Source organism: Rhea pennata, chromosome 2 (genome assembly GCF_028389875.1).
Source record: "Rhea pennata isolate bPtePen1 chromosome 2, bPtePen1.pri, whole genome shotgun sequence".
NCBI classification, from domain to species: domain Eukaryota; kingdom Metazoa; phylum Chordata; class Aves; order Rheiformes; family Rheidae; genus Rhea; species Rhea pennata.
Genome location: NC_084664.1, coordinates 69,148,951 through 69,174,270, shown reverse-complemented (window position 1 = coordinate 69,174,270; position 25,320 = coordinate 69,148,951). Strand labels below are relative to the sequence as shown.

Genomic DNA, 25,320 nt, shown 5'->3' with positions numbered 1-25,320 from the left:
CCAAACTGCTTAAACAGGTCTCTCCCTTTTCTGGGTGGGAAAGAATTCCTTTATCTAGTACTGGTGCAATGAAATGTTAATTTTGCATACTTTTAATGCTGAAATAGTCAGTTGGATTAACCAGGTAGAGATGATTAACTAGAGGGTGAAAAGATACAAGACAGGAAAGAAAAGCTTCTTCAGTTGTATAATGAAATTATCCATCTCATTGCCACATAGGGCAGCTCTTTCACACCTCAGTATAAAAATTTTCTGGCTCTAGAGTATGATTTTATTTCAAAGTAAACAGACCAGTAACTCAGTGAGATGACTGTATGTCTTTTTCTACAGAAAAAGTTATTTATTTCTAATTGCATCTGTCATAATCTCCTCTTCCTTTCCAAAATCCATGTGCAAACAGCCACTGCCTATTCCTCACATTAGGTAAGTAACAGTCCAAGGGGTCAGGAGAGAGAGCATATAAATGCCTCTCAGGTCTATCTAGAACAAGTCCGCAACCACCACCTTCAGACCAGAGTGTCCAAAACCAACTATCTGACCTGAGGAAGGGAAAGAGAGAGGAAGAGATGTAGGATGGGAAATAGTATGTAACTACCACAACAAGATGATTAGCAAGCATCTTCTCATTTAAAAATATCTCTTACCTTTCTTACCTCAACAGGAGAAAAGAAAGAAAGAAAGAAAGAAAGATAGAAAGAAAGAAAGAGGAAAAGACATGTTTTTTCCCAAACAGGCACCAAAATAAACAACCAATACTAACAAACTGCTACATTAAGCTAATGTAGCAGTAAGTTGCAAGGCATATCTAAAGCCAGTATCTCCACTACATAATTAGAAAATGAAAAGGCTGATGCCATCTGTGGTATCTGAGCATTATCTCTAGCATAATGCCATCTTCCTCTTACATAACGTTTACATCTGTAGGTATTTTAGCAGCCACTTTTTGAAAGGCTTCAGAAAGCCTTGCAGGAGTTGAGGGAAAAAAAGATCACTTCTGGACAGCACTCTGAAGCAATCATGGAGAAACAACTCTTGTGCTCCAGAACTGTTCCTAGGAAAAGTGTATCAAGGCAATTTCTAAATATATTTCTCACAACTGTTTCATAACCTAAATAGAGGAGTCCTTCAATGAGAGGCACTAGCACCTTCAGGCTGAGGAAACGCCTGTCATTTGTGCTTGTATGGGAACTTTCACAGAGAAGGTGAACTTCATACTTCGTTTTTGAGGGGCTGCTGGTTTATAGGGCATTGAAACTTACCTTCTGCTACAAAATAAAGAAACAGAATAGATCTGTGCTTCCATGTTGATAATTCGAGTGTCTTACTTGGCTAATAATGCCAATATCTCAAAATCTGTTTCTTGATATTCAGAAGGTGAGAAGGGTTCATAACATGTCTTAAACCAGGAGGACTGAATGTTAGAAAAACATTTTTGGAGTAGTCTTTTCTAATGACAGTGAGATCCTAGAAATTATAGACTGAGCTTTCCAAAGAAAGGACAGAGATTGTCTGACCAGCAAGGGGGTGGCAAACAGGAGACAGTCAGTTTAATGTTCCTCAGGATAATAGGGAATGTAATAACTCTGATAAAAAGGAAGTCCTGATTGTAAAGTCTGGTCTAACTGTGAAAGACAAAATATCCCTTAGCTGTGAGAGGTAGAATGCATTTTTCATATCAAAATGTTGAGAGCAGGTTCAGGAACTGTTTATGCCACTCAGTGAGCAGAGACTTAGTGCCAAAAATTCAGTGGATGGCTTATCAAAGTCATATTGAACACCTTTCTTCTTTTGATGGCAGTAACTCTGTAGAAGATAATAAGCCATCTTCCAGTAGTGGAACCGAATGTGCTCTTACTCATAAAGGACCATGTTTCTGGCCTACTCCTCAGCTAAATTCTTAGGATCCAAATAGTCCTGTTGTAACACAGACTTTGAAAAGTGGCTCATAAAATACTGTTTTAAAGGTGTGAACATAGATGCTACCTGATGTTAGGTATTTTTAACGAGGTCATTCAAATAGCAATTATTCACATTTAGATGGATTTAAACCTTCTTTAAACCTTTGCTTTTCTCTAGCAATTTTAAAGTAGAATCTTGCTTTCTGCAAAAAAAATGGTTTAACAGCTATTAATAAATTTGCAAAGGATGAAATAGCACTGTCAAAATTACATACACTGCAATATAATAGAAAAGCTTGGAAAGTATCAGTGAATAAAAGGAGATTAAAGAAATGGATATGGAAGTCAGAATTTCTGAATTGAGAGAAACTGGAATCTATAGATTAGTATATCTGAGTCTAGAGAAGGTCTAATGGTCACAAACTACATAACTGAAGAGTTTTTTGTTTCTAAATCCTATGTCTTTGTCAGCGGATAAGAGCAATTCTTATTTTATTTTTGTGACAACTGTTAAATCTTTAAATGAAATTTCCTTCCTAAACGTGACTTTCTGCAAACATTGGCTTGAGGAAATGACTTCCATGCCTTGATACATAAGAGAGTTAAGAGCTCTCTCCAAAAAGTGACCTCGTCAAAGAGATGCTGAGCATCAGCTGTTACTGACCAGAGCAGAAGCTGCTAATGCTCATAAACTGTGAAAATCATATTTAGGTTCCTAAATATGTATTTTGACTCCTGGTTTGGTTCAACAGCTGAAGAAAGAATTAACACTGACAGATTCCCAAGCAGATATTGCTGCCAGAAGGACAATTTCCTCTAAACTGCTTAACAGAAGTCCAAATAAATCTGTCTTTAATGAAACTTTTAAAAACAAGACCATGAGCAGTATGTCAGGGGTAAATATCCCTGATAAACTTGGCAGTCAAGAAAGGAGAAAGAAAAGCCAAATCTGGAAGAAATATGGGAATGGCTATTGTGAAACAGAACTACAGTCTATCCATCAAGTATCCTATTTCTAAGACTGACCAGTACCATCTGCTGCAGAGAAAGACTTAAAAAAAAAAAAGTACTAAAACAATTCAACTTTCACCAGTTTGCCTATGCCCTAAGACATGGTAATTTATGGCTTTACAAATATAGGAGGCAGACAAAGCAGAAGGAAAGATGCTGAGTATTTTATATACCCAGAGAATTGCCTTTCTCTTTTAGAATCCTGCTAAATTAAGCTCCTAAGTATTTAGGCGTCAAAACAAGACTGCTATTTATGTGTTTAAAACTATTTTGAGGTAGGCAGTTGTACCACATGGTTTTACTCAGTTTGTCCATGGGAAATACTATTTATGAGGTTACAGTGCAGTAGAGGAAACAAAATGAAAAAGAACATTTACACAGAATCTATACCACTTATACAGATCAGTATAGTTTTAGAATAACCTTTTTTTCCTAAAGAAATGAAATAAATTAGTTAGACTTGCATGGGACCCTTGATGGGATTCAGCTGCACTAGGACATGGTTCTGCAATGCACATGTGAAAGTGGAAATAAAAGTGTTTGGTGTGATTGCTCTAGGCCTTCAGCAGTTTTGCTTTCTTCCCCCCTTAAGCATCTTTTCCAATCTTTTTCTGAGAAACTCCTTCCAAGTTTTAGTTCTGCCAAGCTTCTCTCTGAGGTTGTTGTATGTTTAGCTCCCCTTAGCATCTATCTTGTGGTGTGCTATCTACTTGGGAATACTGTCATTTGCTTGAAGGTAAGTTCTTTGAATTTAATTTGAGAGATAAACAATATCCTCCCATTCAACTTTCCAGAACATTTCAAAATACCTTCCAGATTTGAAGTAATGAACAATTACCACCCTGAATGGACTTCACTAATTGCATGATTCATATATAACACAGGATTCATTCGTCACTTGTATTGTTACGATTGATTTCATTTCTCCTAGCTCTATCCATAAAATTTTCAGCTGTAAATTGCACTGTTGAACAAGTTTACCTTGGCATATGCACTTCCACAGAGCAAAACTATAGCAGGGAAAGGTGACATTTAAAGTACAAAAGCTTTTCTCAGTATTTAATTTCTCAGCTTGAATTTCATGTGTTTTATTTTAATATGTTTGCAGTAAGACAAGGGTAAACTCACATGACGCACTGAAAGAAAGAAAATGAAGAGGAAATTGGTACTGGGCTCCCAAACTCCCCTTTTTGATTACTGCATTTTTATAAATTTATAATGGTCCTCCCCCACCTATCTTTTTTGGAAATCCTGAAGTGTTCTCAGGAAGCTTGTTTGAGTGATTTAAATTACTCTAAACTGCAGGTGAGCAATGCTGAGTATTGTTTTGATAGCAAGCCACAGTAGTTTATAATCAAGGACAGGTCAGAGAGCCTTATAAATTTATCAGCAGTTCCTGAAATACAGATTCATCTAGGTTTCTTGAAAGTAAATGTATTGCTGTGAATAGGCAAAAAGATTTGGCCTGCTTTTTTTTTCTTGTTTCACAAAAAGGTCAGCCATTAGAGTCACTCGACTCACAATTTGACCTCCCTCCCCCCCAAAAAAAGAAAAAAAAAATAAGTCAGGCCATTCATTGCGGCACAGGCCAGTATAATGCACACCAAAGGAACAAGCTGTCCTCTTGATGCTCCTGTGGTCCAGTCCAGTTTCAAGAGCTATTGCAGTGCCTATATCTGCCGTCAGTGTAATTCAAGCTCATAAGTCTTGCTTACATTCATTCCACAGCTGACTGTAGTTTTGTTTTGGTTTTTTTGTTTTGTTTTGTTTTTTTATACCAGCTAACATTTTATTCCACCGTGCTTTCTGCTTCAAATCTTTAGAAGCAGCCAGCTGAGATGACTGATTCCCACAAACTCTCCTTATAAATACTGAGGGAGATTAGAAAGACCTGTTTGAGGTCCAGGAGCTGACCAAGTTAGGAGATATTTCTTTATGCATTAGTGATGCTAACTGCCTTTTGGTAATACAACCTGATGCAAAGCTGCAAGCCAAAAACAGTCCCATGAGGAAGCACAAAATAGACCTGACAACTTAAGGTTTGCATTATTAGTTGGAGCTAGAAGTGACAGCGGGCAGAAAGGCAAGGTTTCATCCTGAGATGCTGGGAAGGAACAGGTAGTCCCACATTTGTTCCACTCAGACTTCATTTGGCTGACCATGGGCTTCACCTGTCAAAACTTGCAACAGGCATCCTTTGGCAGCTTGGCTGAGAGCTGGAGTATTTTGAAGATGGCTGTGGTACTAAGCATGATTCAACCTTTGGTTCAATCATGCTGTTCCAGCTGAAATTTCCCCTCAGTTAGTCATGGTCAACCCCAGGACTGCCTCACTGGTGTGACCGCTGGACCTGCTGCATCCCCTGCCACTCTGGATTTGAGCACGTTTCCTTGGTTCCACCAGTAGCAGCTCTCATCCCATTCTGTTCCTTTTCCACCTGAAAGATACCACAGGACTAGCAAACACTGCTGGGAACCTTGCACAAGGCTGAAATGTCAGACAGGACTTGCTCACTATGGAGCAGGAGGTGGAGCTGCAGGGTTTTGCCCTTTGTCTCTTACCTCCCACCACTCTCTCTGAGCAAAGATGAGAAATGCAAGTTTCCTCCCAAGTCTCTTTCTTCAACATTAATGCTGATGAGACATGTTACATTATGACAGGCATGACTACCTTTCGTAGCCTGAATGAACTGACTTTCTGCAAACATAAAAATTAGATATATGAATGTAACTTTTCCTTTGCTAATCATAGTTCGCCTTGTCTCACATGTATTAGCCTGAATTTTTCAACAAAATGATTCAACTTTCTGGACAAGTTATCCCAGATTTACCCAGCTTTAATCTGAAGCCAATATTCTGAGTCATTTTTTACTTCAACTCTTCTACATTACAGCAGTTCAACCATTTCATCACAGCTTAAAAAAAAATCATGTCTAATTTAGATACTTATTAACCACCACCACCACCCCCAAAAAAAGGACAAGAGGGAGAAATGCAGGAATGTGCTAGTTTCTCAGAATTTATGGAGATATGACATAATCATAAATCTGTGTGTTTCTTTATTAGACAAACAGCCATTTTGAGAGAAATCAGATAACTACTCTAGAAAAAAAAATCTTTTGACTTCAAAATCCTCTGAATAAAAAATATTTAAAAGCTTGTGAACAATGGTTTGGAGTAATGGTTGAAACACATATTTAATGGATAGTTCTGGTTTTTTTGTATAGAATTGATTTGAATCTGGCTGCAGGTCACAGATGTGATGACTTGGTAGACATGAATCTGTTGTGAATATTATGGTCATTTGCCCATCAAAATAAATCTATCAAACTGTCTTCTACAGTCTTTGATGAAGTGAGCACCACAGCTAGACTATTACCTTTCTTAACCACAACATTTTGACAAAACCTGAGTCTTATTAGTGTTATTAGTCTTGTATGATATTTTATTATGTACAGTTTTAAAATATATATTATGTAATACATGCATTTGCAATGAGCTGATTTTGTGATTGTAATGTTCTCTGGGTCTTTCCATTTTCAGTGACCCTCCTACCTACTCCTCACCTGCAGGCTGCTGTTTTATTGTGTGCAGCTATAAGAAATGGTTGCGTTTTTATGACATAACATCAATAGTAGATGCTTAGAGTTTTTTGTGGTGTTTATGATATTAAATGATCATGGAAAAGAGAGAGGAAAGGATAAAAATGCACTTATTTCTGCAGGATTATTGTTGTCTTCTACTGTTTCAGTTTAAGGCATTTTAAACACAGAGAAAATGTTAATATGCTACTGAGAAAATTCTCAGTGAGTATTGAAACTAGGTAGCCTCTGGAAAATAGCCTAATTAACCTTCTATAGAATATTTTCAGTCATTTCTGTATCCTTTCTACTCTGTGCACATATGTGTGTGTCTGTGTGCATGTAAGTGCACACAGATATGTGTGAAAGTACATGTCTGCATAGATCTAACTGAACTATTTCTAAACTTTCTGCACAGAGAAATAATATATGTGTAGTTTGGTTGTTTCTTATCAAACAATATTTATGATAAGTAGCCATTTTGCAAAGCTTGGAGGTTAACTCTTATCTCCACAGTTCAGTGACTTCTATAAAACTCTGATTTGGGTTCATTGCCTGGGTACATTCGGGAGCATGACTATAGGGGGAGAAGAGCTGCTCGGAACAGAGCACCTCTGTTAAACAACGTATTGGTAGTGACAGCTCAGCTTTTAAATATTTCTTAACACTTTCCTGCTGATGTATCATGCAGCTTTATAAAAACACCTAGCAAATCAGAAAACTGTGATGATTTACCTGCTTTTCTTTTAGGCACATTTATTGCCTATATGCTGCAAGTCAAATATCAAGGGATTAATTCATAGAGCCAGATCCTACTGAGCACTAACTTGCCTCCCGCCTCAGATGTTACCCACAAAACCTGAGTGACAGTGTGATAGCTGTGACCAGGCTCGAGTCAGCATGACCAGTCTAAAGAGAAAAGAAAATAGATTTGGGGTCATAATCAGATATATGTTCAGGTATGTAAGCAAGCAAAATAGCCAGGGTGAAATACTGGTTCTACTTCAGTCAATAGGAAAAAAAATGCTTTCTGGCTTTACTAGGGACAGATTTCATCCCAGAACCTGAAATATTTACACAAACTGGTTAAATCTGAGTATAAAATGTCTACATGTATGTCTACATCAAACCACTTTTATGTTTTCCTGTCCCCTTTATCTCGTGTCAACTAAAAATTCATAATACCAGTTTTGACTGAAGGCTGACTTTAATTACAATTCCTTTTACAGGTCTCAACTGCTTTTTGTATCCTGGGAAATGAGAGCAATTCTTTCTATCATATTCAGAAAGAAAATGAAAAGGTTGGTAAATGTATAAGTAATTTTAACTGATTCATTGATCTGAATACTTTTAAAGTAATACAGTAAGTATTTCTGTCACACTTTGAAGTTAAGCTTGGAGCTCAGTTACATCCCTTAGGGTTATTTTATAGCCATTAAGAATGTGTACCTTTTATCTGGTGCCTTCAATTAATTGAATTTCAAAAATATTCTCAAATGTTTTTAGAAAATCATTTAGTTCCTGGAGGACATTCCTGTGTGATTTATTGTTACAGTAATTAAAAGCACTGAGTATTACACTGGTCACTGTTGGAACTCCTGTCTGCCTTTGGCTATATTTTGGTTGAAGTTAAAACATATAGTGCTCTTGAGAGACTTGTGAAGGAAGGCAAAAAAAAATAATTCTTTTCAGATTGCTTCAGAATTTTGGCACACATAAATAACCTCTTGAAGTGATCACAGTGATATTTACATGATAATTATATGCAAGCATAATTAAACTTCTATATTAAACAATTAAATAATGCTTTTCCTGCTATGGTAAATTATTCCTGACTACCATATTAGTATTCTGTAGTTCTAATCAGTGCCATAAATAATTTTCAGTTTTACACCTTCTTCTCCGAAGCAATTATTAAGAGCTCTCAGGAACAGTTAAAACAGCTAATGAAAATAATTAGCAGGGGGGAAAAAAAAGAGAGAGAGAGAGAGAGAGAGGAGAAAAAAGATGCTTTATCCTGTATTGAAAGATAACCCTAACTGGAAATTATAAATGTTTCTTTAATTGTGTCATTGTTTTCTGAGGCATGCAGCTCTCCCTTTTATGCAAGAAGTGTTCACTCACAGGAGTAATGTCTTACGGAGCTCACGCGACCGGGAAAGGTCTGTGGGATTGGACCCCCATGGCACTTCTCGTTCAGCTTGGTAACATGGGGGAAGGAACTTATCTCCTGCCTCCCTGCCCTGGAGCAACTCCTTGCTCCCCTCAGCAAGGTCTGCAGGCTCAGACTTCCCCCCTTGCTCAGGAAAAGCTTCCAGGGCAGCAAAGAGAACTGAGTGCCACTGACTCCTTTGGACCTTCTCAGGGTCTTCAACATAAGCAGAAATGGCTAAGCTTATAGGCATGTAAAACGCTGCTGTTTTCCTTCTAAAAAGCAACTCTCTGCACCCATTCATATATTAAATACAGTAAGGGAGCCTTAACAGCTTCCCTTTCTTCATCAACAATTTTTTTCTACTAGAGCAATATCATCTCAAAAGATATATATGAGATATCTTCTCAAAATAAAGGGCTCTATTATAACACTTGCCTGGAAATGTATTGAAATAATAATTATAAATGTATATCTTTACAAACTACAGAAGACCTACAAATGACAATATAGGATTCAAAAATAGCTGTTTTTTATCAATTTAGGCACACATTTTTGAACAGTATTACAGTAGTATAGTAGTAAAGATTCTGACCAGTGAAGGTCAGTACCATATAAACATTTCACATTTAAATGTACGTACTGAAGCCATTGTTCAAAGTAATAACCCATCCTTTTAATAATCCATTCCTTTTACACTGAAATGCCTAAAGGTTTTCTAGTGTATTGGTCTTTTGAACATTGCATGATGAATTTAATGTGAGAAAACGAAAAGAAATGTACCTGTACATATCCCTGTACATTAAGATAAACCTTGCTGTTATGGGGTTAAGATAAAACTGTGCCAGATGAGGACAAAAATAGTTTCAGTGAAAATCCTATCCATGTATTTATTACATTCTGAATCATATTGGCTTTATTGTGCAATTATTCCAGTTATGTAAATGGTCTCAGGGGCTTAATGATTAATTTAATGTATTTCTAAGACCTTCACAGTGAGTTATGAGACTACGGTTGGTGTTTTATTCCTCGACTAAGTGTGATTTAATAACCTCTACAGTAAAATAAAGGCCAAAAAAGTAAGCAAGCAAACTAATGTTGTCTCCTATCAGATCTTGCAGAAAGTAGGTCTTCAAAGAATAGACATTGTGCTGCAGGAACTGACGCTGGCAATTAGATGACATTTCCTTTTCAAATGGAAGTATACAGTGCTAGCAATAGTGCTGTTTATCTAGTGACATGGAAAAATACGATTTTAACCACTTGGCATCATCAAAGGATTGCCTTTTCACAACAGGAAGGGCATTGATCTAGTTGCAGAAATGGTAAAGGATACCCGGATAGACAAGACCAACACCATTTCTATTGTAAAAAGAGCAGCTTTTTAAGTATTAAAAGTGCTTCAAACTTTACCATTGTTGGTCACTGAAGAAAGGAGAGGCAGAGAAAATATAGAACATCATGAACAACATCAGGTAAACAGTAAATGCTGCCCACTGGCCCACCAGCCTTGTCGTCTGCTACATTGGGAGTGCTCCCCGAAAGTTTTAGCTTTAGTTTTGGCTGCAGGCCCCTTCCTAGACTGATTGGTGACCATCACTGTGTCAGTAGACGTGTCCTTTGGGTCGCGGTGTTGAGCTTCCACGCACGCTTGCTGGTATTCCAGCTCGACCCAGCCTGGTCCCTCTCCTGCCTAGACAGACCGCTCTCTGCCGGTACTGGTGGTAGTTTTTAACACACTAAACGAGGGAAAGGAGGACCCGGATCGCACAGCACCCTCTCCCCGCTGGATCCCCCTCCCGCTGCTCCGCGGGCAGGAGCCGAGGGGGCGGTGGCTCCCGGGGCGGCAGCACGCCCGGCGCTCGCGGGACCCTTGCTGGGGCGGCAGCCGGGCGCGCCGGGGGGACCAGCCCCACCGCCCCGCGCTTGGTACCCTGCTTTAAAATGCAAAGGCTCGCCGTGTGATTGGCTTTCTGTTTACAAGTGCAGATGAGGAGAAGGCTCGTTTTCTCTCTCCGTGCGGGTTTCCCCGCCTTGGAAGCTGTCCGGTTAACCCGAGGAGGGAGAAGGGGGAAAGCAAAGAGAATTCCCGGTATCAGCATTTTTTTTTTTTTTTTTTAGCTTTACCCTGTCATTGCGCTACGAAGTGCAACGTGTGGCGAACATTAAGAGTGTGGGTCCATGCAAATGACAGAGGCATGAAAAAGCTCTGGCAAAAATAAATCTGTCGATGTACAGATGTTCCCTATTAACGTTATTGTTCGGCCCTCGTGGTTACGGTGGGAAGACACTGGATTAAAAATTCCCCTTGCCACCCCACCTCTCCTGAGCCTTTCTCCCCACACCTCTTTGTCTTCACTTAATTAGATAGGATATAATATTCTCTTTTTCTCCTCTTATTGAGATGTCTGCACAAGCTTACGCCTTTAAACAGAGATAATATTGATCCCTCCTCCCCCTTCTGTCAATCTCGATTTGTCCCTTTAGTGCTGAACAAACAATTAAGAAAAGAAAGTACCGACAGTGCTGTAAAACTTAGCATACAATAGGCCACCGCAGAGCCGCCTGCGCATTGAGCGAGCGGCACTTCGGCAAGGGGCAGGAGCACCGCGGGCACCGGGGCTGCGAGAGCGGAGGGGGACTACCCACGAGGAGAAGAGGGATTTAAGATAAGGAGAGGGATAAGGCTGCCAGCACGCCCAGCCTCGGCCTCAGATAACTTCTGCCCGGGGGAGAGCCTGCTTTCAGCATGCGGCAGCCTGCGGCTGAGACCTTGCGGGACAGACAGACGGACAGGCGCAGGCAGAGGGAGAGGAGCGGGCGCCCCTAGCCGGGGCCGCTCCCCGCCGCAGGACCGCAGCGGGGCTGCGGCGCGGCCGGAGCGGGGCCCCGAGGCACTCCCGGGAGTGGGGCCTCGGCGCCGGTCCCGGGGCGCTGCCTCTCGCCCGGGGCCGCCGCAGCGGCCCCCGGCAGCGAAACAGCCGGGGCCAATAGGTGGACAGGTGGAGGTGTCCGCTTCCTGCTCGCACTGTCGACGCCTGCATCCCAGCCCACCTCCTCCAGCGGGAGGGAAACAAAGGCAGCACGGCGAGGCAGGGAGAGTTGTCTGTAAGTTTAGTGTCTCTCTCTCCGTACTTGTAGAGAGAAATTCCCGTTTGGAGGTGCGCGTAGTTAATCAACGCCACGGCTGCCTCACTGCCCGCAGATCATTAGGTTACACGGAGGACGCCCGTGTCCTTCCAGAATCAATGCAATTATTGTTCGCGACAAGGACAGCAACTGGGGTGGCAGCACTAATTTTCCTGATCTGCTATTAATTATGGTGTCCCCCACGCCCCAGACGGCTTTTATAACCCGAGGAAGCAAGCAGCGCCGGCTGCTTCTGTTTTAAAAGGAAAAAAAGTTGGAACTTGAGTGTCTGCTCGTGTTGGAAAGTGTTAATCAGTAGGAAAGAGTGTGATCAGTGGAGCTATTCACTTGGACGTCACTCGAGTACAGGGGGTTAGTGAAGTGATTGTGGCGCCTGGGGACCGAAGGCACTATACCACTCCAGTCAGGTATTATACACTGAGAAATGTCTACATTAGCTCTCCATAGCTCCCTGCCAAGTGAGCCGGCGCGGACAAGAGGAGAGAACCCTTGCCATGGAAAAGCTCTCGCTACAAGGTTTTAGTCCAAGTCCGGCGTGATCGCAGGTAAATTTTTTCTCCTTATTTTGATGATGATGTTTGTGTGTATGCGAGTGTGTCTCTACCGGGGGGGGGGGGGGGGAGAGAGAGCCGGGGAGGGGGAAGGGGGGTCCCTTCAGAGCCTGCTTTAGGAGCAAGCCAGCTGAAAACGAACTGCTGGAGGGGAGAAAAACTATCTATGATGAATCACTTGGCTGTGTGCAATCTTTACCTAGGACACAGGGCAAATGTAATTTAACGTATGTGTTATTTCTTGGGAAGGGGATGTGGATATGATACTCAGCGAGCGCTAAGGTAAGCTGTTAAGTCAAACTTTCTGGATTTTAAGGCAAACTTTAAAATGAATAGAATTTGACCTTGCAAGTGGGAAAGTTTTATCGTCGCATAGAAGTATGCTCAAGCTGTCCGTTGCCAAAGCCGGTGGCGTTTGAATGCCTACGAGTCTGCGGCGTTTGAGGTGCAGGAGCTGAGGAGACAACCTTATTTAACGCTGCCGTTGCTAGTGAAAGCGTAGGTGTATTCTCAACAGCGGGCAGGTAAATGTGTGGCAGGGTCCACCCATATGGCTATATAGCTGCTGCCCGGATCGCAGCATTTGCTTCTCATGCTGAAAAGTTTCCTGTTTGTGCGTGTGTGTGTGTGTGCATGTGTGTGCGCGCGCGGGTGTATGTGCGCGCGCACGCCTCTCTCTGTGTGTGTGTGTGTGTGTGTGTGTGTGTGTGTCCGCGAGCGTGTGTGTTTGTGCGTGTTTTGGCACTAGCTGCTAAGTGTTAAAAGTTAATAAATACAAAGAACAGCATGAGCACGTGAGGCCTTTCTGCTTTAATCTAGGGTGTTTGCCAAGAGGATTGAAGTCCGCAAAATTAAAGGGTTCAAATGGATAGTTTTAAACAACTGGTTTTACGTTTAGTCGTAATCTGAGTAAATTAATTAGCGGCGTTAGGCAACTGTTACCTTTGTCATCATAGCTCTAGCGATCACAAGCCACACATAGGTTTGTGTAGGTACGCCACATGAACTCACCATCCCTCTACAACGCAGTATATGTAATTGCACCTCAGATGGGCTTTGAAAAAAAATCGTATTTACTGTCAATACAGACTTTATGGGAGAGAATCTGCTTGAAAACATTGCAGACTGCCCTCAGTTCCATGTCAGATCCCGAATGGGCAACGTGTAGAGCTTCACAGCGTTTGTCAGGCGATGTCAGGGTTGCTTTAAGTCTTTAACGTGAAAACAAAGCAAACTCGACTGAAAGAGCTTGCTAAAGTCTGTTTAGCCCATAAGCAAATTCCGTCACTGAAATATTTCCAGGAGTGGCAATAACACCTCCAAAAGAGGAGGCGATGAAAGTACAGATAGTAAAACTGGAGCTGCATTAACTGCCTCTAGATCATGTCCCTGAAGACGTCCATCAAAGCGTTAGTCCTGAAGAGATTTTCTGTTTTACCTGCTGTGGCCTGTTCCAGTATCACAATGTTTCCTTCCTGTTTCATGTTTTTATGATAAAACTTGTACGAATGTTGGCTCCAGTTTCTCGGAGAAGAAACACATAACTCTCGAAGATATACCTAGTTTGGCTTTGGTTCCAAAATAGCTGTTCTTCTGGGTATGCAAGCTTACTCTTGTGAGAAGGAAACTCTCTAGCGTTTCATATTGATTGAGAGGGTTTTACTTTCTTAAACTTTGGAGAAAACACTGCTTGTTTATGTTTTTCGAATTGCACAGGCAAGGGGCTTGACAAGGATCAGTTTTTATTGCATAGCAAACACTTACATTTTCTAAATGCTTAAGGATATAGCCCTCAGAATTAAGCGTCTTTACTTGGATTTGAACAGTGTTACGTTGTTAATGTGCGAGAACCACAAAGGTTATTTTAAATTATTGTGGGGCTTATTGCATGTTTGTGCTCTGGCACCAGAAATTCGCAATGAAATATAACTTTGTTGAGTTTCTTGTCAACAAAGGGCCATTATTTGTAGATTGTAAGTGAAACAAGTCGTGAACGTTTGGGGAAGATGTAATGTCAGCTTTTAGAAACTGATTGTTTTGTGTTATAAATATTAAGGTTTTTTTTTCTCTTTTTTCCCTAATGACTGCTTTCTAGGGAATACAGATTGGAGTTGGCACAATGCTGACCTGTAAAGGAATAGAGCAGGCAATCTGCAAAGAAAAATGGCAAATAATTACAATGATTAACACAGGAAAGTTCAGTGCAAAAATAGGCACCAGCGTATTTGCATGGTGCAGGACAGTGAAAGACAACTGTGATATATAAATAGACAAGGACTATAAATATTGAATTTCACCTTGTATTTTAAAGTTTAATAGACTCATCTAAATATCAAAACCTGGAGTGTTCTGAGGGTCCTTGCGAGGCTGACATCTGCAATAGTATAAAAAAGTAAAGAAAAAAAAGAGGACATCTCCCAAACTGTGTCTTGGAAAATTGCAAGGACTTCTCAAGACAGTTCTCTAGCTCTGTCGACTAATTATAGTGCTTTACACGGAGCCACTCTTGAGATAAGTGCAACTGTTTTCCACTCCAGCACCGGTGAGTTATACTCCGGGGCTTAAATAAACAATCTCCAGTGTAATCAGTATAGGAGGCAGAGGGAGCAGTACAAAACCCTGCATGCAGACCATTGTGTAAACATTGGGTGCCTTTTCTGCCAAAACAATGCAAAACAAAAGCGTCGGGCCCTTCATCACGCTGCATAGAAGGAAGCTGCTTGTAAATAGTAGCTGAAAGTGCCATTATATCCTGGAAGGGCTCGGATATCGGAAGAAATAAAGAAGCGTTTCAGGACTTTAACAGAACCCCGATGGCTAAGTTATTAATATTCCCTGAAAGAAGATGATATTAGCTTTTCAGGTGAGAAAAGAATAAACACTTTCTTCTCCCCAAAAAAATCAATACATAATTCAAATACGATTATTAATGTCATTTGATTCCTGTTCTTTATACATTTCTGCCGGCTACAGACATTAAGCTGTCAGAATAATTTGCATGAACTGTATTTGATATCCTTTATTTGCAAACACTCTAAAGCGCCATAAAACGCTGCTCACTGTAGTCTAACTCAATCCGAGAACTAGTATTTTCATCTGTAAATTAAAGCAATTACGCAGCAGATATTATATTATGTGTACTGTGGTCTCCAGATAGTCATCAATCACCCTCAATCGAGCTGTCAGTGTGGGCAGATTCGTTTCTGGGAGGCAGTCTTCCAGCTGGGGAGAAGAAGAGAACATCATCATTAATTAGAGTGTGACCCTGGGGCTATTCACATGTCTGAACCCAGGAATCTCTCTGAGCAAGTCTGCACACCGCGACGCAGCGCTCGGCCGCCTCAGCCCAGCCTGGCCGCGGTGCTCCGCGCTCCCCGCGCGCTGCCGGCCAGCTCCCGCGGCGCGCGGTGCCCCCAGGGGGCTGCAGCCTGCTCCGGGGCGGGAGGGGGGTTTGTTACCATTACCCGGGCATCCCGCCAAGGTGCTGCCGAGCCTGCTCGGCTCACGGCACAGAGCCCGATGGCGGCGCCTCCTTCTCCCGGAGCGTGTCCCGAGGCCCCCGGGCCTCGCGGGGGCCAGACCGCAGCGCAGCGGCACCAGCAGCGGCAGCGGGGCCCGGCCCGCTGCTCGGCTGCCTCTGCAACTTCCCTGCCACTGCCTCGCCCAAACACAGCCCGGGCTCTGGGGAGGAGGGGGCCGGTAGCCACAAAAAAAAAAAAAAAAAAAAAAAAAAAAAAAAAAAAAAAAAAAAGAAAAGAAAAAAAGAAAAGAAAGAAAGAAAATGGCGTGGAGACGTTTGCTGTTGGGTGAGAAATGGCACTAGGCAGGGTCCAGTTGCAAGCCCACCGCCATCGCCGCCCCCCTGCATGTAAGCACTCCCCCCCGCCGCTGCCACCGCCCCCGAGCTGTGCTCACCTCGGAGCACTAGCGGGCTGCATGCAGCCCTCCACCCTGGGAAAGACTGGCTTTTCCAGCAGAGGTTTGCCATGGGATCAAAGTCATTTTAACGTGAAAAGTCACGTCCTTCAATCATTCCCCAGAAAGTGCTGGTAGGGTTTTTCTACCTGTAATCACACGTCTGGAATAAAAGCTGAAAAGAAAAGCAGAATTGCATGTCATGTGCTTTATTGTCAGCATTAGTGCTGATTTTAACTGTTGATTAAATCTTAAATGAAGACTCAGTCGTGTGTCCCTTCATATGTCTTGTTTGTAATTGAGACTAATTATTACTGTGGGGTGGGAAGAAGCAGCTGCTCATTAATTAATTTCTAATTAAAAGTGCTTACCAGCCCTTCAGTGACGAAGGGGGGGGGGGCATCTTAGCGGATACATTGATTTTTCAGCTTAAAATCATTCATTTTCTTCCCCGCATAAATGTATAGAAATGTTGCGAAAAGGCATAGCCAGCGTCGGAGAGCTTTCAAACTTTCGCTCCTATTAGAGAAAGAGATGCTGTAGACGGTATTTTCCACGTCAATGCAAAGGCTCCCGAAAATACATGTTAAACTTACAGGCAGGTTTTACGTGACGTCAGAGGCTCGACTCTTTTAAAACAACGTGCTTCTGACTTGATGTATTTGAACTACTTTTCCTTCCCCTCCTTGTTCCCCCCTTTCTTTTTCCGTGGGTACAAAATATGTATTTCTGCCATCACGTTTGCCAGCCTCAGAGTCCACACATAACAATTATTTCTGTTTCATAGATGTAGAGGGAATGTGCTAAAATCACTATATATATCTTTTTTTTCCTTTGGTTAAAAAAAAGTTTAGGATTTTATGCAGATAAATTAAATGTGGTTTTCTGCTTCGTCCTATAAGCATCTAGGGACCTGTGGTTACCAATCAATTGGTACAATAGAGCAGAGCAAGGCTGCGTGCAGATCAGACGTCTCGCCTTGTTTCTAGATAACTGGGAGCCTCTGTACCATGTCATATCCTCAGTTTGGCTACCCTTACTCCTCTGCACCCCAGGTAAGACTTTTTGTCTACAAACGTTAATTGATTGAATTTCAGTCATTATTGATTACTTCCGTGCTAAAAGCGGCAACGATCCTTTCTAGCATGTGAAAGCGTGAAATCGGTTACTCTCTCAGCATGTTTGCAAGACGCTTAAGTTATATCTCGTGCACATATTTTTAAATGGGAAGGAACACTCGGGATTCGGGGAGTTTGGGGTGATAATGATGGGTGGGGAAGGATGACAGAGACGAGGGAGGTGAGAAGGGGAGTAAGGGATCCCCCAGCCCCCACTCACTCTCTTCCCCCGAGCAGTCTTTTCTCTTCTCCGATTAAAATTACTATTTACTCAATTAAACAGGAAAGTACTAAGGTCTTAATTTTAGAAACACAATGGGATGTATTTTAAGAAGCAGTCAATAACAGATGCAAGTATGGCTTTTACAAACCTGCCGTCAAAATAAATATGCATGAGTGATTTAGGAAAAAAGAAAGAAAGGTTTAAAAACACAGATGGGAAGCATTGTGTTGCAAGAGGAGGAAAGCCATGTCAAAGCAGTCTCGTAAGAACACATCCGAAAAGTTAGTTTTTAAAAGCACGGGGCTGGAGCGACTGATGTGACAAAATCCTTGAGCCTCTGCGTTTCTCGGGCACATTTCCACCCCGAGCGAAGCAAAAGACGAAACGGGGGCCGGGTGGCGGGCAAAGTTCAGCGCTGGGAACTTGGCCGCGGTGCGGGAAGCCCCCCTGAGTGCCCCGCGTCTCCCCGCAGTTCCTGATGACCACCAACTCCCTGACGACGTGCTGCGAGTCGGGCGGGCGGCCGCTGGCCGACTCCGGGTCCGCCGCCCCGGCACAGACCCCCGTCTATTGCCCGGTGTACGAAAGTCGGCTGCTGGCCACCGCCCGCCACGAGCTCAACTCGGCCGCGGCGCTGGGCGTCTACGGGAGCCCCTACACCGGCACCCAGGGCTACGGCAACTACGTCACCTACGGCACGGAAGCCTCTGCCTTCTACTCTTTGGTAAGAAACCCCGAAACCCGTGCGCTTAGCGGGAAGCGGGCTGTTGGCCGGGCGAGCAGCTCAGTGCGGCTCGCCTCGGTTTCCAAACGCCCGCGCTTCCGCGCGGCGGCCTCTTTCCTGCCACCGGCGCCGAACCGCAGCGCGCCAAAGTCCGCGGCTATTAAATATTAAAGCCTGGCATCGTTCTCATGATAATGCAATTAAAAGTCGCGCCTGCTAGTGTGACGATCCAGCGCCGAGGACCGAGCTGGGTGGATGGCTCGCAGCGGCACATCTCTGGGCTCGCAACAATTGATGTACTCTTCCCGACGAGCTTTTTTTTATTATTTATCTTTTTTTTTTCCCCCCATCATAACAGTGCGAGTTGACGCCCCTATTGATCTCGCCGGCTGCAGAGAGGCTGGAGCGAGACATCACACCCAACTCCCTTTCTCCTCCTGGCAGCCCGCTCGGCTCCGAGCGCCGCGGAGCGGGGCCGCCCCGACCCCTCCCTCCAGCCCTCGCCCGGCCGCGGCGGTCTGACCTCACGGCGGCGGGCGGTGACGCAGCCGGCGGGGCGGTGGCGTCACGCAGGGCGTGGGGCGGCGTGGGGCGGCGCGGCGCGGACCCCGCGGCTCAGGGCGCGGCGGGTCTCTCTTGCAGAACAGCTTCGAGGCCAAGGAGGGGAGCGGGTCTGCGCATGCGGGCATCGCCCCGGCCGCTGCCTACTACCCTTACGATCACACCCTCAGCCAGTACCAGTATGACAGGTAAGAGCTGCGCCCGGCCTCACGGCGCTGCTCCGCTCGCCCTCCCCCGCGAGCAGCGAGGGGGGCTCCGCGCCCCCCGCGGCGGCGGCGGAGCGGACAAGGCCCACTGGGGGCGGGGGGCTGGGAATTAACTGGGTTTGCTGGGAAAATCGACAGGGCAAGGCCTTGGCTCTTTGGACGGCGCGGGGAGGCTGTGTCCCTGTTGACATGCGCTTTAATCAGCTTTTCCCGCATGGAGCTGGGCTTGTGTCTTTGGTATGTTTGTTAGTTTTAAAGCAGCACAGAGCCGCTTACACCACTTCTCCCTCTGAGGCCCGTTGGGTGCCAGTGACCTTTCCTAGAGGATGTGCATTAAATATTCAGGTGCAAGTCCAGCATCATCTGCGTTGCAATTTCAGGAACAAAAGGGTAGGAGAGTTTACTAAGCAAAAGAGTAAGAGGAATTGAATTTCTACAAATGAGGATTTTCTTGCTCCCCAAAACATTGGAATAGAGTTAGTCATGAATAATGACAGGCGTTTTATTCCTTTTTTTCTGACACAAATGCTAGTGCACAGTGGGAATTTGCAGTGTCCAGTGTTGCTCCTTGCTAAGCGAGCCCTCCTTCCTTGCTTCCTCCCTGGCCTGGGTTCTGGAGCCAGGTCGGCCCTAAAAGTCGAGCTCTCCTTGCCCTTATCCCCCGCTCTTCGGTTCAGTCCCGGAGTGGATGCTTCCCATAGGCGCCTGATGCTGGGATCGGGGAGCTCTCGGCCCTGCAGGGGGTGCCCTTGGGGCCGTGGGAGACGAGGTGGCCGTGTCACACGGCAAGTTCTCTCGGTGCTCGCAGGTACGGCACGATGGACGGCGGGACGCGGCGGAAAAATGCCACCCGGGAGACCACCAGCACCCTCAAGGCCTGGCTGCAGGAGCACCGCAAGAACCCCTACCCTACCAAGGGCGAGAAGATCATGCTGGCCATCATCACCAAGATGACCCTCACCCAGGTCTCCACCTGGTTCGCCAACGCCCGCCGGCGCCTCAAGAAGGAGAACAAGATGACCTGGCCGCCGCGGAACAAGTGCTCGGACGAGAAGCGGCCCTACGAGGAGGAGGACGAGGAGGAGGAGGAGGGCTCACAGGAGGACGCGCTGAAGAGCGAGAAGGCCGAGGGTACCCCGCTAAACCCAGGGACCCAGCGAGGGGGCGGTGGGGCTGGGCAGCAGGGCGGCTCCTGGGGCGGGCCGGGCCTGGGGCGGCCGCGGGGCAGCGCGGCGCCGGCAGTGACCGCGTGTCTTGTTTTTGCTGTCCCTCTCCCGCGCAGAGCCCACGGGCAAGGAGGAGAAGGAGCTGGAGCTCAGCGACCTGGAGGAGCTGGAGGCGCTGGAGTCGGAGAGCTCCGAGTGCGAGCTGAAGGCGCCCTTCGCCCCGCAGCCCCCGGGCGGCGGCGGCCAGCAGCTGCGGGCCGCCCCCGCCGGCGGCCCCGCGCCCCGCCGAGAGCCCCCCGTGAAGGCGCCGCTGCCGCCCGCCGCCCTGGAGCCGGACAGCGAGCGGGCCAAGAGCTGCCTCAAGGCGGCTGAGGGCTGCGAGCCGGAGCTGCTGGGCGCCCGGTCGCGCGCCTGCGAGGCCAAGATGTGCTTCCAGCCGGGGCAGCAGCTGCTGGAGGCCAAGCCGCGGATCTGGTCCCTGGCGCACACGGCCACCTCCCTCAACCAGGCCGAGTACCCCTCTTGCATGCTCAAGCGCCAGGGGGCGGCCACCGGCGTCGCCGTCTCCGCCCCGCTCGGTGTCATCGACCGGCACCAGGACTCGCCGGTCACCAGCCTCAGGAACTGGGTGGACGGGGTGTTTCACGACCCCCTCTTCAGGCATAGTACTTTGAACCAAGCCTTGGGCAACACCACCGTTTCCTGGGCCACCACCAAAGGGGCCATCCTGGAGACGGGAGCCTTGGGACGCTCGGTGGGCAACGGCGCCAACGTGCTCAAGGGGCAGCTCTCAAACTTAGCCCACCAGGACTCAAACAAAGAATTTATTGCATTTCCCAAATCAGGAAGCAAAATGTTCTGTTCCTAACAGCCCACTGAGAGCGAAAGGACTATCTAACACTTGAAGAGTCAGCTACACTGAAAAGAGAGTGGCAAGAGTTTAAATTTAAATTTAAATGTAAAACTTTTTTTTTTAAGCAACCGAAACAAGGATTTAAAGTTCAGTTTGCTCGGTTCAACGGACAGACTTTACTCCTTGCTGTTCTGAAGAATTTCTCCTGGCTGCGACTTTAAGGGATCAATGTCGTGAGAGTTATTTAATTCCATGTCCAAAAGCACGTACTATAGTGTAGACCTACTTAAAAAGTTTACATCCGAAAGTTTACAAACGAGAAATTTTAATTCAGATTTAATTTAAGGCATGCCAACATTAGTTATAAAGACTTCTCGAGAGTTTTTCCTTCTAATTTCCTTGTTAGTATATAATTCACAAACAGCACTTCTACTAAGTTTACACCTACTGCACAAATTTATCTTGACAAAGATATGTTAAAAGGTATGTTCACTCCAATAAATTGTCTGTTTCAGAGGTAACACCGATGGTGGCGTTTTGCATTGTGCAACAAGCGTATTTTAAGGGAAGGTTTTAAAATTCCCAAGCGGAGCTGTCCCGGCCACTCAAAGGACTGTCAACAGGCTGCCATGAGCGGGGAAGGCGCTCTCCATGCCGCCGCGGGATCGCTCTTTCCAGCGGGCACAGCTGCAGGAGGATACCCGCGTTGTTCTCCGCGCTTTCTGCTCTCCTCGAGCGCCCGAGAGCGGTCGCGGCGGGGCGGCCCCGGTGCGCCCGCGGCTCTCCGCCTGCTCCACGCTGCGCCACGCCGCGCCGCCGCGGAAATGCAAGGTGGCTTGTCTCTGCCTTTGTGGAGCTTGGCGGTTGTCACCTATGGAAAAGGGGGTGAGGGTGGGCGAGCAAAACAGCAATAGCTGGAGATGAGTAAAATAGCGGCGGAGGGCTGGAGGCGGGCAGTGCCAGCGGGGCAAGGAGTTAAGAAGCTGCTGGGCTTGCAGTGTGCCCCCAGGGAGAGCAGAGCGCTGGGGAGGCGGGGGGCCCGAGCCCCACTTGCAGCAAAGGAACCGGGGAGCCGCCGCCAGCGGGCGGCGGGGGCTCCCCTCGAAGAGCCGGGCAGTGCCGCGGCGACTCCCCTCAGTGTGCCAAGCAACTGATTCACACGGAAAGTTTGATCTTTTAAACAACCGTTTTAGCTTCCAGCTCCTCTGCCAGTATGGAGAATCGCTGATCCTCCATGAATATTTCAGCACTTCAGAACAGATGCTTTACCGTTTTGACATTAAATAGAGTGCAGCCAAGAAAGAGAGACGCTCTCGCCGTGCGATTCAGGAGCACTCGCAGCCAATTTACCATTTAGATAACAAGCGTTTAAAAGATTTTCTTTACTTCCCCGGAACGGGAACAAACTTTCCTGTTCTCTGGACCAGGGGAGAGGGAGAACTGCTGGAAGAGAAGCTGCGAAGCAAAAACACAGACCTCGGCCGGCCTAAACCCCGGCGCTGCAGCGTCTGGCGCTGCTGGAACTGAGCTACCACAGGACAAGAAGAGCCTTTCTTTCCTCCTCGTCTACCCTGTCCCTCCAGCTCCCCGCCAGCCCCTCCATAAATAAGTAAATAAGAATACACCCACGGGCGATATATAATTTTTTCAAAGGCAACGACAAACACAGCCGAGAGAGCGCTGAACTCAAATGTAACATACTTCAGCCTGCAAAGTTTCTAGCAAGACCTGTTAGTGCAAGGACCGCATACAGGAATCTGGGTGCGGAGATCAGATCAAGCCCTTCCCCTCCTCGCGAGCAGCCGTAATTGGATTGTATCCAGTCATATTCCCTGTCATTGTATTGACTTTCGCTCTCTTGGATGATATTATCGAGATCACTGAACCCCTCTGCTGATCTGGCTGTCAAAAGGCTCAGACAGGAGCCCCCGGCTTGGAAAACGTGCATCAGCCAAGATAATTTGAAGTGAAATTTTCATTTTGACAGTAAACCCCTCAATTTCTAAAGGCTCTGCACCCAGAGAGCTCGGTGGCAGGGGGAGGCTTTACAGAAAGCCACGTCTTAAACTGAAAAGGGCAAAAGAACTCGAATTAGTTGTAATAGATAAAAGGGCAAAAATAAAGAGTCAAGGGTACTTGACAGTAATAGCGAAAGTGGAGTCTCCGGGGAGCCGCGATCTCAGCTAAAGGCTGGGCCAACAGGAATTTTAATGCAGCCGGGGCGGCCGGCGAGCTTTGCCTCTGAAATCCTTTAAACAAAGCAAATTATTTTCAGCCAAACTAAGGAGGTGGGGAGGCAAGAGGTGAGGAAGAGCGAAGGAATGAAAGGCAAGGGTTTAAGCTATCCTCAAACCATTGGCGAAGGCAAGAGAGACGGGGGTTGAAGGGAAACAGTTGCCTGCTGCGGTGGTGGTTTTAAAGCAAAGAAATGTAGGGAGGTGTGTGTGTGTGCAGGTGCAAGGTCGGTTTACATCAAGTTTTCCTGAGAATTTCAACGTCCATGTAAGCGAGGCTCACTAAGGTGGGAGGGGAATTCATTTTTGCTCCCACACAGTAATAGTTAAATGTGTGTGTGCATGTGGGGGAGGCATGGGGAGACAAGCCCGGCGGAAAGGGAGACGCTGAGCAGTGAGCAGGGCTCCGAGAGCGGCGCTCTCGCACTCAGGGCTGGTGGGCACGAACCTGCCGCACGAACAAGTATCGCCCTTCCTAGGTGTGAGGAGAGGGCTCCTCACCGAGGGGCCGAAATATCTAAAGTACCCTGACCTCAGAGGAGTACTGAGCCCTTACACGCCGTCCGAGGGCAGGCACTTTACTGATAATGCCACCCGTAGTCATAAATCACTGCTCGCAGGCATTGGCTTTCAGGGCGATTTGGGAGGAAATCTTCTCCCCTCCACATACACACTTAAAATTAAGGTAATAAAACTGTGGGTAAAACAGAGGCACACTGAAATATCATAAGCCCTAACAAAAATAAGATCAAAACTTTATCTCTTTATTTTATATTATTATAAAAGAAGTTGTAGTAAGTTTGTGTCTTAAGACTAGATCTCGGTGGACCACAGGATTAACTCTATATTAAATCTTCTAGATATGCAGGTGTGTGCGCGAGTGTGTGTGTACTCACAGACACCAAAGCATTATCTATACGGAGATGCGGCTGTATAAATTATGCGGGAGGGAAGACAGTTTCTTGCTTTGGTACAAGAACCTTGCCTGTAGATCAGCGGTCAAATACAGTGAGCTTTCAAAGGGCTTTTTTAAAGTATGAACAAAAGAGTGTGAGAAATTAATTTTGCCATTTGATTCAATAGCACAAGTCAAAGATCAGCTTCGGCAGCTCTGGAGGAGGCTGAAAGGGAGAGCCAGACAGCTTGCATGGCTGTGCAAAACAGAAATATAAAGGGAGAATGAGAAAGAGAGGAGAAAGGAAAAAAAAAAAAACATAGAGAAACGGCTTGAAACTGAGAGACTCTAAATCATTCAGCCATGGCAAATTCAAACACACAAAGGAGGGGATGCTAAATTAACAGTGCTTTTTACATAGAGCCCAAATAAAACTGTAATCAGCGACGCGTTACTTTTCATTAAGCGAGTTTGACAGCAGCATATTCAGCCTCGACAAGGGAACAGGAGCGAAGAAATATACGGCTCTCCCAGCCCGAGTCATAAGATAATTCCTTAAGCTCCATTAACAACTCTTAGCCGCAGGAAATGGGCTCCCTGAAAACATCTCCAAATCTAAAAGCTTTATCGACCTCTCAAACCTCTGCTGATGGTTCTGTTTTTTAAAAAAACTTAGAGGCGAGACGTCCAGCAAGGTAATAGACTTTGACACAACACCGTCTTAACTAGAGAGAGAGAGGCTGGGAAAACGAGACCTTAAATGATATTTAAAAGGCAGCCAATTAAGATTTAAAATGATTGTCTCCTGAGATTATGCATGCGATTTATGTCATCTACTTCCCCCCCCCCCCCCAGGCATGCATGCAAAATTGCAATGGGGTATATTTTCTGTTCCTATAATAATAATATTAAGAAGAAGAAGAAGAAGAAGAAACAGTAGCAATTAACAATCTGTAACTATCTCTCACAATTGTAAAGGTTAATTTAGGAAAGGACTGGTGTTTGGGTAACCTGATTAAAGGGCACCTTGCAGCAATTTGTTTTGTAGATACCTAATTAACAGACAGATAAATTAATATGCCC

General features: G+C 45.5%; 1 protein-coding gene and 1 long non-coding RNA gene across 5 annotated transcripts; one reads left to right on the top strand and one right to left on the bottom strand.

Moving 5' to 3' along the window:
- Positions 1-11,264: 11,264 nt before the first annotated feature.
- On the top strand, positions 11,265-21,629 carry IRX4 (iroquois homeobox 4). Of its 3 annotated transcripts, XM_062569687.1 has the most exons (7): positions 11,265-11,749; positions 12,229-12,336; positions 17,160-17,312; positions 18,071-18,322; positions 18,965-19,071; positions 19,898-20,220; positions 20,372-21,629. In XM_062569687.1, the coding sequence occupies exons 3-7, from the start codon at positions 17,268-17,270 to the stop codon at positions 21,121-21,123; spliced, it is 1,479 nt and encodes a 492-aa protein (XP_062425671.1). In that variant the 5' UTR covers positions 11,265-11,749; positions 12,229-12,336; positions 17,160-17,267; the 3' UTR covers positions 21,124-21,629. The 3 variants fall into 3 exon arrangements, with proteins under 3 accessions (XP_062425671.1, XP_062425672.1, XP_062425670.1); XM_062569688.1 differs by having other exon boundaries at positions 11,265-12,336; positions 17,247-17,312; XM_062569686.1 differs by having other exon boundaries at positions 11,265-12,336.
- LOC134137125 (uncharacterized) lies at positions 15,336-19,046 on the bottom strand. 2 transcript variants are annotated; one of them, XR_009957628.1, is made up of 4 exons: positions 18,846-19,046; positions 16,629-16,776; positions 16,258-16,432; positions 15,336-15,564 (listed from the first exon to the last, which is right to left on the bottom strand). It is a non-coding gene; the product is annotated as an uncharacterized LOC134137125 (long non-coding RNA). The 2 variants fall into 2 exon arrangements; XR_009957629.1 differs by lacking the exon at positions 16,629-16,776 and having other exon boundaries at positions 18,846-19,045.
- Positions 21,630-25,320: the final 3,691 nt, after the last annotated feature.

Bases quoted from the DNA above. Each gene is read 5' to 3' on its own strand.
- IRX4 (XM_062569687.1), top strand. From the start codon at position 17,268: ATGTCATATCCTCAGTTTGGCTACCCTTACTCCTCTGCACCCCAG. The intron at 18,323-18,964 runs GTAAGAAACCCC...TCTCTCTTGCAG, and splicing joins CCTCTGCCTTCTACTCTTTG to AACAGCTTCGAGGCCAAGGA. The intron at 20,221-20,371 runs GTACCCCGCTAA...TCTCCCGCGCAG, and splicing joins GAAGAGCGAGAAGGCCGAGG to AGCCCACGGGCAAGGAGGAG.